Source organism: Euprymna scolopes, chromosome 6, assembly GCF_053919585.1.
Source record: "Euprymna scolopes isolate OS-2025 chromosome 6, ASM5391958v1, whole genome shotgun sequence".
In the NCBI taxonomy this organism is placed as follows: Eukaryota; Metazoa; Mollusca; class Cephalopoda; order Sepiida; family Sepiolidae; genus Euprymna; species Euprymna scolopes.
The window spans coordinates 144,411,580-144,426,151 of NC_136487.1; the positions used below are offsets into that span (position 1 = coordinate 144,411,580).

At 35.9% G+C, this 14,572-nt stretch overlaps 1 protein-coding gene across 1 annotated transcript in view; it reads right to left on the minus strand.

The window, feature by feature from the left end:
* Nucleotides 1–14,313, minus strand: part of LOC145278025 (putative sodium/potassium-transporting ATPase subunit beta-3) — a 60,626-nt gene extending 46,313 nt beyond the window's left edge. The window contains exon 1 of the mRNA XM_080130234.1: nucleotides 13,442–14,313. Coding sequence (XP_079986360.1) covers nucleotides 13,442–13,873 — 432 coding nt within the window. The 5' untranslated portion in view covers nucleotides 13,874–14,313. The remainder of the gene's footprint in view (nucleotides 1–13,441) is intronic.
* Nucleotides 14,314–14,572: the final 259 nt, after the last annotated feature.

The window sequence follows — 14,572 nt, forward strand, 5'->3', positions numbered from 1 at the left end:
TTCTCTCCGAATATTTCTCAAGTGCTGACAATTTATTCTTTCTTTCTCGTGACAGGATCTGAAGGGGAACATCTTATTTTTTTTTTTTTTTTTTTTAACAAATTTGTGTATTTGTGCATTAAAAAAAAAAAAAAGAAAAAAAAAAAGTCTTCCGAACAAATAACAGAGTTGACGAAAATGTTAAGTGAGAGCTTGATCACTCAGCAAAAAGCTCAAATTGAATTTCAAAAACGGATGTTGATTCAGCAAGAATGTTTTGAATCACTCGTCATTCAGCAAACTACAGAGAATCATCTATTATGTGAAACTGCGTTGTCACAAAAATTTAAAGATGGCGCATCTAGATTTTTTTCGGCAGAGGGTATAGCCAACTCTCTAGCGGAGTTCAAATACGACCCAAAATGAGGTGATACATTCCCTGCCTATTATCGTAGGTTTGAGACAATTTTTACAAAAAGATGTGAGAAATGGTCGGACGAGGAAAGAACCAAACTCCTACTTCAGAAATTGGGTACGGAGGAAAACACAAAATTTATGAATTTGATTTTACCAAAGAAACCGGAAAATATTTCTTTTTTGGAAACAGTTTGAATTTTGTACTCAATATTTGGTGAAAAAGACAACCTTTTTCATACAAGGTATAAGGTATAAGTGCTTGAACATGCAAAAAGAAACTGATGATATTGTCACATATGCGGGTAAAGTCAACGCCCAGTGTGAACTATTTAAATTAAAAGATTTATCAGTTGACATGTTTAAGTGCTATATATTTGTTCAGGGACTAACAGCACCGAAGGACAAGGATTAAAGGCCAAGGATTTTATCGATTATTGAGCAAGATCCAGAAATTAACTTACAAAAAGTGACAGAAGAATGTCAGAAATTTATAAATGTGAAAAGGGATACCACTAGGATAGAGGAAAAAACTACATCCCACGTCCTTATGGTAAAACAAAAAATATTTCCCAAGAACAAAGAAAAAAGTTTTGAATGTTGGAGCTGTGCGGGTTCGCACTTAAGAAAAAATTGCCCTTTTAAAGACCAACCTTGTGCCAAATGTGGTTTAGTTGGACACCGAGCCTCCCAGTGCCGAACTAAACAAAATAAACAAAGACAAAAATTTAAGTCTAAAGTAAATGTGGTGTTGTCAAAAGAAGTGAGACAAGGAAGTAAAAGAAAATTTGTCAATACCAAAATAAATGGTCACATAGTGAAACTACTTTTGGATACAAGTAGCGATATTTCCATTATCGACAAAGTGACATGGAAGAGGATTAGGTTTCCAAAACTAGAAAAAACATTTAAAATTGCCAAAGGAGTATCCGGCAAGAGGTTAAAATTCATGGGAGAATTTAATTACAGTGTATCCCTTGGATCGAAAACTTTTTCAACAAAAGTGTTAGTTGTTCCAGGTATAAATTCTTGTCTCTTCGGAATTGATTGGATCGTTTTGTTTGATGTATGGGAGCTACCCATAAATTCATTTTGTAACAGTGTGAGTGTAGCTGAAAAGAAAAATTCCAAACAAAATGAAGATTTTCTTATGCTCTTAAAAAGTGAATTGACCAGGGTTTTTTCTGAGGGGTTAGGTATGTGTACTAAGACCGAAATGAATTTTGAACTAAAGCAAAAATGTGAAACCTGTTTTTAAGCCAAAAAGAAACATGCCTTTCTCTTCAAAAGAGTATGGAGAGTAGATAATGCACTGTGGATGTGTTATTGGCAGCACCAGTAACTCTCGCTTTTCCTTTTTTGTCCCTCAGTCCTCATTTTCAATGAGTGATTTTTCTGACAAAGGATGAAATAAAGCTGCTTTCCAGGTCGGTAGTACTTCATGAACAGTAGCCTGAGATGTCGTAAATTTTTCTGTTTCTATGTCTATCCTTGTGGCCATGTCACTAGTAAGAGTGCTGGAGGTAAACGTTTCATCTGGGCTGACGTTATCCGCCTGATAATCAGGGACCTGAACCTTGGATTAACCACTAAGGAGGCTGTCCTATCAGTAGGTGCAAAGTACTGGGGCTGCTGTATTGCCATTTGGTGAATGGATTCTGGACCATGCTGTAGTTTCTGATGGGGCCTCTCGATGCCATACTAGTGGGTAATTGTTACGGCTTTACCTTATGTGCTACAAAAAAAAAAAAAAAAAAAAAAAAAAAGAAAAATTTCCTGTCTTTTTCTCTCTTACTTTCCCTCTCTGTCCTGCTCTAACCAAGTCTGTCGACCTGTTCCACAAATCCCAAAACCTCAACATGAAATATCTGAAAAAAACAAAAAAACAAAAAAAAACACGAATAATCTTAGAACCCCATCCTCCAACGTAGACCCCTATTACCATGTCTCCTTCTCCAACATCAGAAGTCTACGTTCCAACCTTCCAGAGGTTGAAACCCAATTACAGGAGACAAAACCGGACACATTCTTTCTAAGCAAAACTAGCATAGGGCCGACCACTTCCCTAGATGAGTTCATAATTAAAGGATACTCTAACTTAACATCTAAATCTGACCCCCAAGATTGCCATGGGCATGGAATATGCGCCTACATTAAAGATGGCTTTCTGTGTGGTAGGAATATCTCCAGAGAAGACCCTAATTTACCTTATATGTGCTTCCGGGTTGCACTTGTTTACACCACTGCATTTATATTCGTCCACACAACAGCGGAGTTACTATCTTAAAGAGTATATGCCTGAGACTACCAGTCAGTATGCAAGCCTTCTAGAACTTTTTCTCACAACTTCCCCTGAGCTATGTTCATGTTCTGTTCTATCGCCCCGGGGATCCTCCGACCACTCCATTGTATCAGTTAAGATAAAAATAAGACGTACCTCTCCACCGTACTGTATATCGATACCCTATGGCTGACTGGGATAGCTTCCGTACATTCATATCTGCTCTACCTCTGCATTCCATGTTTAAAAAGGATGTGTCCTCTATAGTATCAGACCTGACCGAATGGTTAATTGTAGGCATAGACAGATTCATACGATCCAAAAATTCTGACAAAAACCTAACAGCCAGCCATGGTTCTACCCAGAATGTGCTGCTCCCATTGTGCACAGGAATCACTTTTTCCATAACTACTAACATAATAGATGTACTGAGACTAAAGTTGCTTTTAGGACTGCCAGCAACCACTGTAAAAGAGTAATAAAAAATGCAAGAAAGTTATCTGCTCAGTCCGTTAAATCTAAAGTAGCTGAGCAGCGGCTTGGTTCCCACCAGTTTTGGCAAATAGCAAACAGGATCCACCAGAACTTGTCCCCATACTTACTAAACTGTTTAAGCATTGCCTTAAGGAGAAGTGCTTCCCAACACCCTGGAAAACCTCATCAGTATGCCCTCATGCCCTCAGTAAGCTGCTGGAATCCATATTAAAGAAGTAGTTAACCATCTCGGCAGAAATAACCTTAGTGACATGGAATATGGTTTCCATTCTGCTAGATCTACAGCAATTGTGCTAATGGTTATATCTCACAGGATTAGTGAATCTCTCGACAAAGGCTTCCTTTCTAGGGCAATTGCTCTGGACATATCAAAGGCCTTCGATAAGGTATGGCATAGAGGCCTACTTCACAAGATTTCCAGCTACGGTATAACTGGAAATGTTTTCTCAATCATTAAATCATTTCTCTCCGATAGGCTCATAAGAGTAGTGGTCGATGGACAAAAATCAGAGGCTTGCAGTATTAATGCTGGAGTCCATCAAAGGTCAATCCTGGGCCCAACTCTCTTCCTGATCTACATCAATGATCTCCCTAAACACATACTTAAATCATTCGACATCTATGCTAATGACACAACCATCTACGGCAACACATCAAAGGCTGTAAATGACAAAGTTCTCTGATTCTCTTTCCTCTGATCTCGAGTGCGTGGTTCAGTGGGGGAAGATGTGGCTGGTTACTTTTAATGCATCTAAAACCAAGCTCCTATCTTTACATCATCAACGCTCTGATCCCCATCTGGCATCAATTGAAATGGATGGCTCACTCTTTATCTGTGCCTAAATCAAAACGCAGATTTCATGAATAAAGCTTCTTTCTTAGAAGTGCACGCCTGTGGAACTCTTTTCTGTTTGCCTGCTTCCCACCTGACTACAACTTGGATGCCTTCAAGTCCAACATAAACAAATTCCTGATTAATCGCCTCCTTAAGTAAGACACTTTATCAAATCTCCAATACTAACAGTTACTACGATACTATCCTATTGATTACTGTACATGCAATAACCCTTATCCCTGAGTGGTTTCAGGGCCTTGATAAGTGGTGACCTCCATGTAAAAGGAAAATATGGAAATTGAACTACAGAGACGGCAGGAAAATGGTGTAGTCGACAAAAGTTGACTATACTGAGTGGGCAAGCCCCACTGTTATGTTAAAAAGAAAAATAAGAGGATTCGGGTATGTGCCGATTTTTCTACAGGCCTCAATGACGGTCTTATTGATCATAGTTATCCACTCCCATCCTCTGAAGACATTTTTACAAAGCTGAATGGAGGGAAAATTTTCTCCAAAATTGATTTATCTGAGGCTTACCTGATTTATCTGAGGTAAAAGTCAGTGAAGAATGTTCGAAGTATTTGTGTACCCATACCCATTTAGGACTCTTCAGACTCAAAAGGTTCCCTTTTGGTTTGAAAGTAGCTCCAGCATTATTTCAGCAAATAATGGACACAATGCTTGCCGATTTAGATTTTGCAATCGCATATTTGGATGACATTCTTGTAAAGAGTAGAAATGTGCAGAAACATAAGGAGCATATCAGAACAGTTTTTCAAAGAACTGAGGAATTTGGTTTCAAATTGAGTGCCCAAAAATGTGAATTTTTTTAAAAACAGATAAAATATCTGGGTCAAATCATTGACAGCGAAGGTAGAAGACCAGATCCTCAGAGAACAGAAGCCATTGAGAGGATTCCATCACCTAGCAATGTTGCCCAGTTACAATCTTTTGGGGGTTTAGCACAATATTATGTTATCTATATCCCAAAAATGCATACGTTGAGAGCACCATTGAACGAATTATTAAAATAGGACGAAAGTGGATTTGGTCAAAGGAGTGTCAAAGTGCATTTGAAGAGATTAAGAAACGTCTGCTATTTGATTTAGCACTGGCACACTTCGATCCACAGAAGGAATTGATTGTGGCATCAGATGCAAGTGATTACGGTATAGGAGCAGTACTTTTACATAGACTGGAAGACGGATCAATGAAGCCAATAGTTTATGCTTCCAGATCACTCGCCTGCAGAGAAAAACTATTCTCAAATTGACAAAGAAAGTTTGGCAATAATTTATGCAATTAAAAAATTCCATAGATTTATTTATGGCAGGATTTTTGTGTTGCAGACTGACCACAAGTCCTTGTTGACTATTTTTGGATCTAAAAAAGGCATACCCACTCACACTGCAAACAAACTTCAATGATGGAGCATAATTCTGTTGAATTATAATTTTAAAATGGAGTACATTTCATCTAAAAATATCGGACATGCAGATGGACTATCTGGATTGATTCAAAAGTGTGCAGAACCTTTAGAGGACACAGTGATAGCTGCATTGAGAAAGGAAAAAGAACTCTTCGAACTGCTGTGCAACACGATTCAAGAGTTACTCTAGCTGCCATCAATAAGGCAGCATAAACAGATGAATTCATTGTAAGAATGAAAAACCAGGTGCAGCTAGATGACCAGTCAAAGAAAGACTTCAAAATTTCGGCATTTTCGATTTTCTCACAGACTTTATTGTATGCAGACAGAGTCATCATACCGACCATACTGCAAAAGAGAATACCAAAAGAATTCTATAGCAGTCATCCAGGCATGTTCATAATGAAGGCCTTGATACGCGAATATACTTAATGGCCTAATATAGACTGGGACATCAAAAAAATAATAAAGAGAGTGTCGAGGGTGTCAGACAGCAGCAAAGGCACCACCTGTACAGATACAACCATGGCTGAAGACGGATACACCATGGATACGGTTACACATTGACTATGCAGGTCCGTTGAATGGATATTATTTGTTAATGGTTGTCGACAGCTTTACAAAATGGCTGGAAGTGCTTAAGTGTAAACATCCGACATCAACTGGTACTATAGATGCATTAAGAAGTCTGTTCAGTCGTTTTTGAGTACCTAAAACTATTGTCAGTGACAACGGCACCCAATTTACCAGCAAAGAGTTTGAAGAATTCTGCAAGGCCCTATCCCTTGAACATTTAACAACTGCAATATACCATCCAAGGTCAAACGGCCTCGCAGAGAGATTTGTTGACACGTTTAAAAGAGCTTTAAGGAAACACCAAGGCATGGACACTGGTGAGATGAAGAGCCGCCCAAGTGGCTTACTGTAGGCAGTACATCACTTATTCCCAAAAATGAGGACACCCACATGGGTAGCAAATATAGACCAATCTGCTGTCTCACAACAACCTATAAGCTCCTAACAGGGATAATCGCGGATGCAACATACGACCATCTGGTTGCTGGTGACTACCTTGAAAGTGAGCAGAGGGGGTGTACGAGGAAAAAGCTTGGCACAAAAGACCAATTCCTTGTAAACAGAACAATATTAGAAGACTGCAGAAGAAGACAAAGAAATCTGTCAATGGCCTGGATTAATTACAAAAAGGCCTTTGATAGTATACCTCACTCCTGGATACTTTGCTGTCTGGAGCTGTACAATGTGCACACTGATATTACATCATTTCTTCAAAAACAAATATGGCCAGATGGTGCACATCAATTACACTACAGCACACGGAAGGAAGGATACAGACCCCAAATATAAAGATCAAACGAAGAATATTCCAGGGAGACAGCCTCTCACCGCTCCTTCTGCCTCACAATGGATCCACTAAGTAAGCTACTGGATACAATCTCAGCATGGGCAGAAAGAAGGAGGAAAATAAAAGAGTAAACCATCTACTCTTTATGGATGACTTGAAACTATGCAGAATCCGAGAAACAACTTGTCTCTCTGATCGACATTGTTAAAAATTATACAGAAGACATCTGCATGGAGTTTGGATTCAACAAATGCGCTAAGTGCACCATAAAGAAAAGAAGAAAGACAGCATCAGAACATCTTAATCTTGACAATGGCTCTATTGAAGACCTTGAAGAGGATGCTGTCTATAAATACCTGGGAGTAGAGGAGAATGAGACACTTGAACATGGAAAGATGAAAGAAAAAGTGCAGGTAGAATACTTCAAGCGACTTAAAATAATCCTCTCATCAGAACTATCACCGAAAAACAAAATTACTGCCATCAATTGGCAATATCCGTTGTCTCTTATGGATTTCGCATAATCAATTGGCCACAGAACTGCATCAATAACCTTGACGTAAAAACTCGAAAATGCTGGCCCTTCATAAAGTTATTTAGAAACATTAGTGCATAGACAGGCTGTACTTACCATGGAGAGAAGGTGGTTTAGGCCTCAATGAAATAAACCACGCATACCGAACTTCAATGGTAAGCATAGGCCAATATATTAAATGTTCTTCTGATTCCAAAATAAAAATGGTGAATGAACATCACACAAAATGTCTGACTCAGCAGACGTCAACTACAAAGCTTGGTGAAAATTTCAGTGGTAACACACTGGATAACACAATAGAAGAATATGACAACCCAGCAACCCTAATTGCCCGAAAGAAGAGAGAGGAGTATACAAAAGAGGAACTGAAGACAAGACTAGAAGGATGGCGACAACATAAGAGAGCAGGCAGGTTCATAGAAGAACTGAACCAGAACTACATTGACAATGGCTTAAAAGTGACAAATTTCCATTTATGAAAAACGATCAATTATAGCTGCACAAGACCAAGGCTTACTCACAAATGGATTTAAGAAAATGGCTGGGATAAAAAAAAAAAAACAACCAATGCCGATTCTGTCACTCGGCTGTTGAAAGCCCAAGCCACCTAATGTCTGGATGCAAGATACTTCTAGCCACTGGTCATTACAATACTCGCCACAACAAAATATGTAGATACTTACACTGGAAGATCTATGGAGAGATGCAACTAGATAGGTCGTCGAACATCTGAGAACATAAACCACCACTGATAACATCAAACGGAAAAGTGACAGTGTTCTATGACAAAGACATACAGGCAGGCAGATACAGAAAAGACAAGGCCATCAAGCCAGATATAGTAATATGGAACAAGCCCAAAAGCAGAATGGAAATATCAGAACCTAAAAAAATGATCTAAAAACAACATGGTCTCTGAAAGAAATAAGCATTATACCAGTTGTGACAGGAGCAACTGGCCTAATAAAAAAGAACCTTCAAAAATACTTAGAAGCAATCCCTGGAAAATGAAGCTGCAAGGAAATACAGATAGCTGCCATAAAGGGAACAGTGTCTATTCTTAAAAGAGCCCTCGGATATAAATTTAAACTGTAATAGAATCAAGTGTTAGCCCCAGGAAGGAGCCCCTTGATCTCTTCTTTTTTGTCTGTATATGGGATCACTCTTAAGCCAAACACGAATGCTGGTTTGTCACCAGCTGAACTAATGTTCACACGGAAAATCAGATCTGTATTTGACAGGATTTTACCAAATGCAACCAAGACAACAGCAACGAGAGAAAATCATTTGACGAGGTTCTACAAACCTGATGAAAAAATATTCTTCTTGAATTATAGGACTGGGAAAAGCTTTTGGGAGGAGGGGATGATTATGAAAAGAATTGGGAACATGCTATATTCGGTAAGAAGTAGTAAATTTGACTGTCGCAGGCATATGAATCAGCCAAAACTTCGACACACTGACGACTACAAACAGGCAGAAGGTAATGAACTGCCCTTAGAGGTATTGTATGACTCTTAATATTCCTCTACTCATAGCACAACCTACTCCCAGAGTAGTATCTTTTACTCCAGGTCAGAGAGTACCAGTTTCACCACCAGCTCCATCCCATTAAATGGTGTTGAGGAGAAAAAGTACAAGGCTGAAAAGAAAAGGTAATCGACTGAGCTCTAGGCCAAAAAATAAATGGTATTAAGCAAAATTCTCCAAGGAGAAATTGGCTTGGGGGGAGGTGTTATGTGGAGATAGATAACCAACCCGGAATATTCTACATAAGGAACTGAGTCACCGGATTCACCAGACCTTTTGAACAGAGACTTCTCCCCGAATGTTAACACGCTTTATTTGTTTCTATGTAAATACATAAATAAACTTCTCTTTCAGTATTCAAACCACAGTATATATTTAAGTATTCCTTTCCTGGAATAGTTTATCTGTGATTGTCCGTATAATAGGTCACCTTAGGATATATCAATAACAAATAAATGTTACTAAAGGGAAGATTATTCTTCGACATACCCGAATAAGTTGTTTTAACGTATTTTAAAGCTTTTATTTGGTTTGAAAAACAAATACTGCCGAGTTGGTAAATTAAACCAACAACATGACTGACAAGAACATGCCGCCTTCGAAGTGTCAGTAATGGCCCAAAACTCGATTGTTAAAACAAAATAGTGATAGAAATACAGCCAAGCGTCACCAGGAAATGCATTGGGTTAATTTTTATCAGTATTTTGTTTTGTTTTCGTGATTTAAGCGATTATCAAAACTTCCCAGTTGAATGTCTGATGTCGTTCTAACTTACCACTACTTGTTTCGAGTTTAATAGACACTTTAAAATATGCCCGACCACACGAATCTTATCCAGGTAGGTAGAAGAGTAAAATATATTGTCTTTGGTAACATTTATTTGTTATCTATTTGAATTTTTATACTTTTTCGTCTTTGGCTTCTTGGGTTTGTATTACTGTACACATCGATTCGAAAAAGTTGTCAAAAAACAAAGATATAACAAATAAATGTTATCAAAGGCAAGATAAGTTACTTTTCTACCAAACTAGATATATTTTTCGTCTTTTTATTCAATGTAACATGTTTATTCAGATCGAAAACCATACAGTGTTTACCGATGTATTGGAACATTCAAGATGGCATCTGATTCTCTCTTTAACACGGTAAGTGTGGAAAAAGATGTTATAAATAAAAAACCGGATAAAATACTGTTAAAAACTCGCTCAATATATGTTACCGTGACATAGGTTGACATATCTTCGGCGGGTTTTTAATAGTATTTTGTATGTTTTTTATTTATAACACCTTTTTCCAAACTTACGGTGTTAAAGAGGGTGTGAGGAGACGCCATCTTGAATTTTCGAATACGTCGGTAAACACTGTATGTTTTTCGAGCTGAATAAATATGTTACATTGAATAAAAACACAAAAAATATATCCAGTTTGGTAGAAAAGTAACTTATCTTGCCTTTGATAACATTTATTTGTTATATATTTGTTTTTTGACTTTTTCGAATCTATGTGTACAGTAATACAAACCCGGCTTCTTTGCTAAATTCCATCCTTCTATAAGATGAGACAATGCCTGGGAGGATGACTTTGAAGAGACTCCACACTGACATTAGCGTCAGAGGCCAGTGTTAGGTGATCTCAATAAATGGATAACGTACTTCACGCTTGAATGACCACCTATAAACACACACACACACACACACACACCAAGATCGTTGTTAAATTAAAGTTATTTTCGCAAATGTTGTAACTAGAAGTTAACTTTATAAAATAAAAAGAGATAATAATATATTACTTAAAAGGCGTATTTTACACTAAGCAATCATTTATTTACTTAACGATAAAAAATGAACTAAAAACACTGCTTTTCTTTTTAACTAGGTCAGTGCTTGGTGCTTTGCTTTGTCACCTGGATTTTTTTTTTTTTTTGTAGACAGGTAGACACCGAGTAGAAAGTCCTAAAAAGTTATGCAGCTCCACATGAATATTCAAGAGCACCAACTAATGATTATATCCAACATTAAGGAATTTAAAGTCAATTTACAAATTTAAAACGAGTTGGTTAAAAATAGTAATATTAATCTATGTTAAGAAAAGTGTAATCCTTTCTTATGTGTGTCTATATTTATTGCGTGTCTACGTTATTTACACAATCACTATCAATTGCTTATTTATTTGACATCAGAAATAACGAAATTAAATCCACCGGAACAAGTCAGCCATTTTAATTTCTAAATAATTGAAAAGAAAAAAAAGTCATTTACGTCACTGGAAATATTTAAAATGATTAGAAAGTGATTTCTAGTTTCCATTTCTTAGTAAATCCGCATGTATTTTAGAATATCCAATAATTTTATAAAGATTAAAATAAAATTATCTTAATATTAGCTCAATAATAATTTAATGGCGACTAAGTATAATATATTTAAATATGTATTTTAAATTTTCAAAATCCTATATAAAATGATTTGATAGGAAAAAAAAACAAAAAAACAAACAAACAAAAAAACAACGGGCAACACCGTCAGTTAGTTAAAGAGAAAATAGACTTTTAAAACATCCATTTTTGTTTTTCAACAAAACTAAAAAGTTAAAAAGTAAATAAATAAAATACATAAAAAAAAAGAAAAGGTAAAATAAAAAAATAAAAAACAATTATTACCAGAGGGAAGAAAGATTACTTTTCTATCTTTTTTTTTGTGTGTTTGTTTCAGAGTAAATAAACGCTGAAACACAATTAGTGCTTATTGTTAACTTAGAATAAGAAAAAACAAATAAAAAATAAATAAATAAAGGCTGGCACGAGGCGGCCATCCGAGGAGTGTTGATAATCGCTCAAAAATCGAAAATCAAAAATACTGGAAGAAATCCACCTAATAAATCTCGTGGTAACTATAATGCAAAATGCGGCGCTTCTGCACTATTGGGACTGATTTCGGAAATCGTAATACTGAATTTCACATGAAAACAATTGTATCTATGTATTCCTCGTATTTTTAAGATTATTATATATATTAAAAAAATACGAAAATCGATAAGCCTTATCGACGATAAGGTAGAAAATTATTAATTAAAGAAAAAAAAGAATTTGATGAAAACGATCGTAAGACACGGGAAAGTTCAAAAAGGAGGTAATTTTCCGTTTTGATTTGAACAAGATGATTGCAATTTTTCACTTGCTACCACAAGTTTTTTTTTAAAGTAATAATTCAGTAATAACCAGGTAATTCCGACTGCATAATTAGAAGCTACTATTGGTACTTATAAGAATTAACAAACAAAAAAATTAGTTGAATCCATTGTTTTTTTCTGAAAACTCCATTTACCGACTACAAAATCTTGTCCCAATAGTGTAAAAGCGCCAAAAATGCTTTTTTTTTTTTTTTTGGTTATCAAATTAAAAAGAAATAGTAAACTAGCCGAAATGCAGCTGGCAAGTTTGAGAAAACATGTTAAAACAACAACAACAAAAAAAAAACCAAAAACATGATTATTACCATAAAAATACCACCCACCTGGGCAAAAATTCTAAAAATTTAACGGGGGGGGGGACATTTTTTCGATTGACACCGTTTGATGTTACAGATTTATAATATAAAAATACAAGTATTTTCCAACTTGAATTTATATCTCAAAATGGATTTCATATTACAATTGAACACCCCTCTTAAATACGAATTATATTTCCCAACGTTTTATTTTTTTATGTAATCGCACAATTTAGTTCTTAGTATACAGTAACGAAAATAAATTCTTTTTATGATCTAAAAAAAAAAAAAAAAAAACATTTTGGTGTCGACAGATCGATTTTTTTTTTTAAATATGTCGTTTTAAACAAAACAACAATACTTACTTATTCAAAAATTAAGAGAATTCAATATTCATCGAATATTGTGTTTTTAGTAAAAAATAAATAAAATGTCTATCGCTATGGTCTTAAAAAAAAAGTCCGCCATTAAAGTGCCGAAAAGGGATATAAGTATGTCCCCTGTATTCACAATCTTCAAGGTGTTTACATATAGGGAAAATGGAATTTCCTAATTTTCCGTTTAATAATTTTCTACTTGATGAATTTTCGTAATTTTGGGATATATTTCTATTTTCGACATGACAAGTACTATTATTTTTTTGTTGCTTAAAACGACATATTGAAAACAAAAATGGATCTGTCGATTATCTAAACAACCATCAACATTTTTTTTAATGGTGGCTGGTGGCATGAGTGGCAACAAGTCAACCTCCTCTAATAAAAAAAAAAAAAAAAAAAAAAAAGAAGGGTGATAATGCAGAGAGTGATCCGTGCTATTTTTTTAAATCGTATTTCCAGGTTTAATTAAAGTTTTATAAGTTTTTTTCTGTTTGTTTGTTTGTTTTTTTTTTCAATTGTAAGGTTAAAGCACAGAATAGGTACAAAACACCCTCCCTCCCCATGTTAAGAATGGATTTTTAAATAATAACCTTATTATTTCAACACGGATCACTCTCTGCATGAGTACCAAAAAAAAGAAAAAAGATTATCAGGAAGCAGTTTTTAAATACAGAATTAGAAAAGGAAAAAAGAACGAAGTGTGACTTAATCTTCTTACCTGTTGATTCTCGTTTTCATAAAATTGAATAAGCGATTCAATATGGTCTATGTAGGGACGTGTTGACGGTCCGTCGCCTTTCTTGTAATGAATAAATGTACTCTGTGAATCTGGTTGGGGTCTGAAGGATAGACCTGGCTTGCCACCTAAAATGCTATCAGGCCCGATCACTTTGGGTTCGTTCCAATCAAGCACCTGATAGCAAATACCCCCCAAAGCAAGTGTAAAGAATACCAAGAACAGATAGAAAACGGTATAAAAAATAATCAGTTTGCATATCCTCTTGGGGGTACACCCTAAAATCGTTCCATCGTTGGGGTCATAAAGGTATTGCGATAGGGAATTCACCCTGTTGCGATAGTTCGTCTTACTGGGGATGGTTTGGACAGAAAACTCGTCCGAACTGCTGTGCCTTGAACTTCTTGAAGCCATGGCGGTGGTTCTGTTTTTTTTTTCTTTTTAAAGGGGAAAAATATCTCAGGTTGATTTCCTTGTCGGGTTAGTCATCCACCCGTTGGAAGGCGTTTCGTCCTATAGTGTTTAACCGTCGAGAAAAGCGGAAGAGAACGGAAATGTGTAGCCTCGTTTCTAGCGCACAGGTGTGGCCCAAGCGGAACAAATAGTCGCACTGACTTTCTAATACTTTTTGTATTGGATTCAGAAAACACACACACACACACGTACAAGAATTATATTGAAATTATTTCATTTATATACGTTTAATATTATAAGGTGTTGCGTATTGATTTTCGGTATTTACTTCAACATTGCTCAATACGTGAGTAGAGTTCTTAATAGTAAGGCATGGACGTATATTAAGCTAATAATGCAGAGAATCGTCATACACCCCCCTCTCTCTCTCTCTCTCTCTCTCTCTCTCTCTATATATATATATATATATATATATATATATATATATATATATATATGAGAAAGAGAGAGAGAGAGAGATCTTTATGGTACTTTCGCAGAATAGGGACTGGGCTAAAATAATAACGTTATTATTTAGAAACCCATTCTTAACATGAGGAGGGGGTGAGATTTTGGGCTTTTTGAAAACTATTCTGTCCTTTCACAATTTAATAACTAAATGATACCGTAAACATTGAATTTAACTTGAAAATCATATTT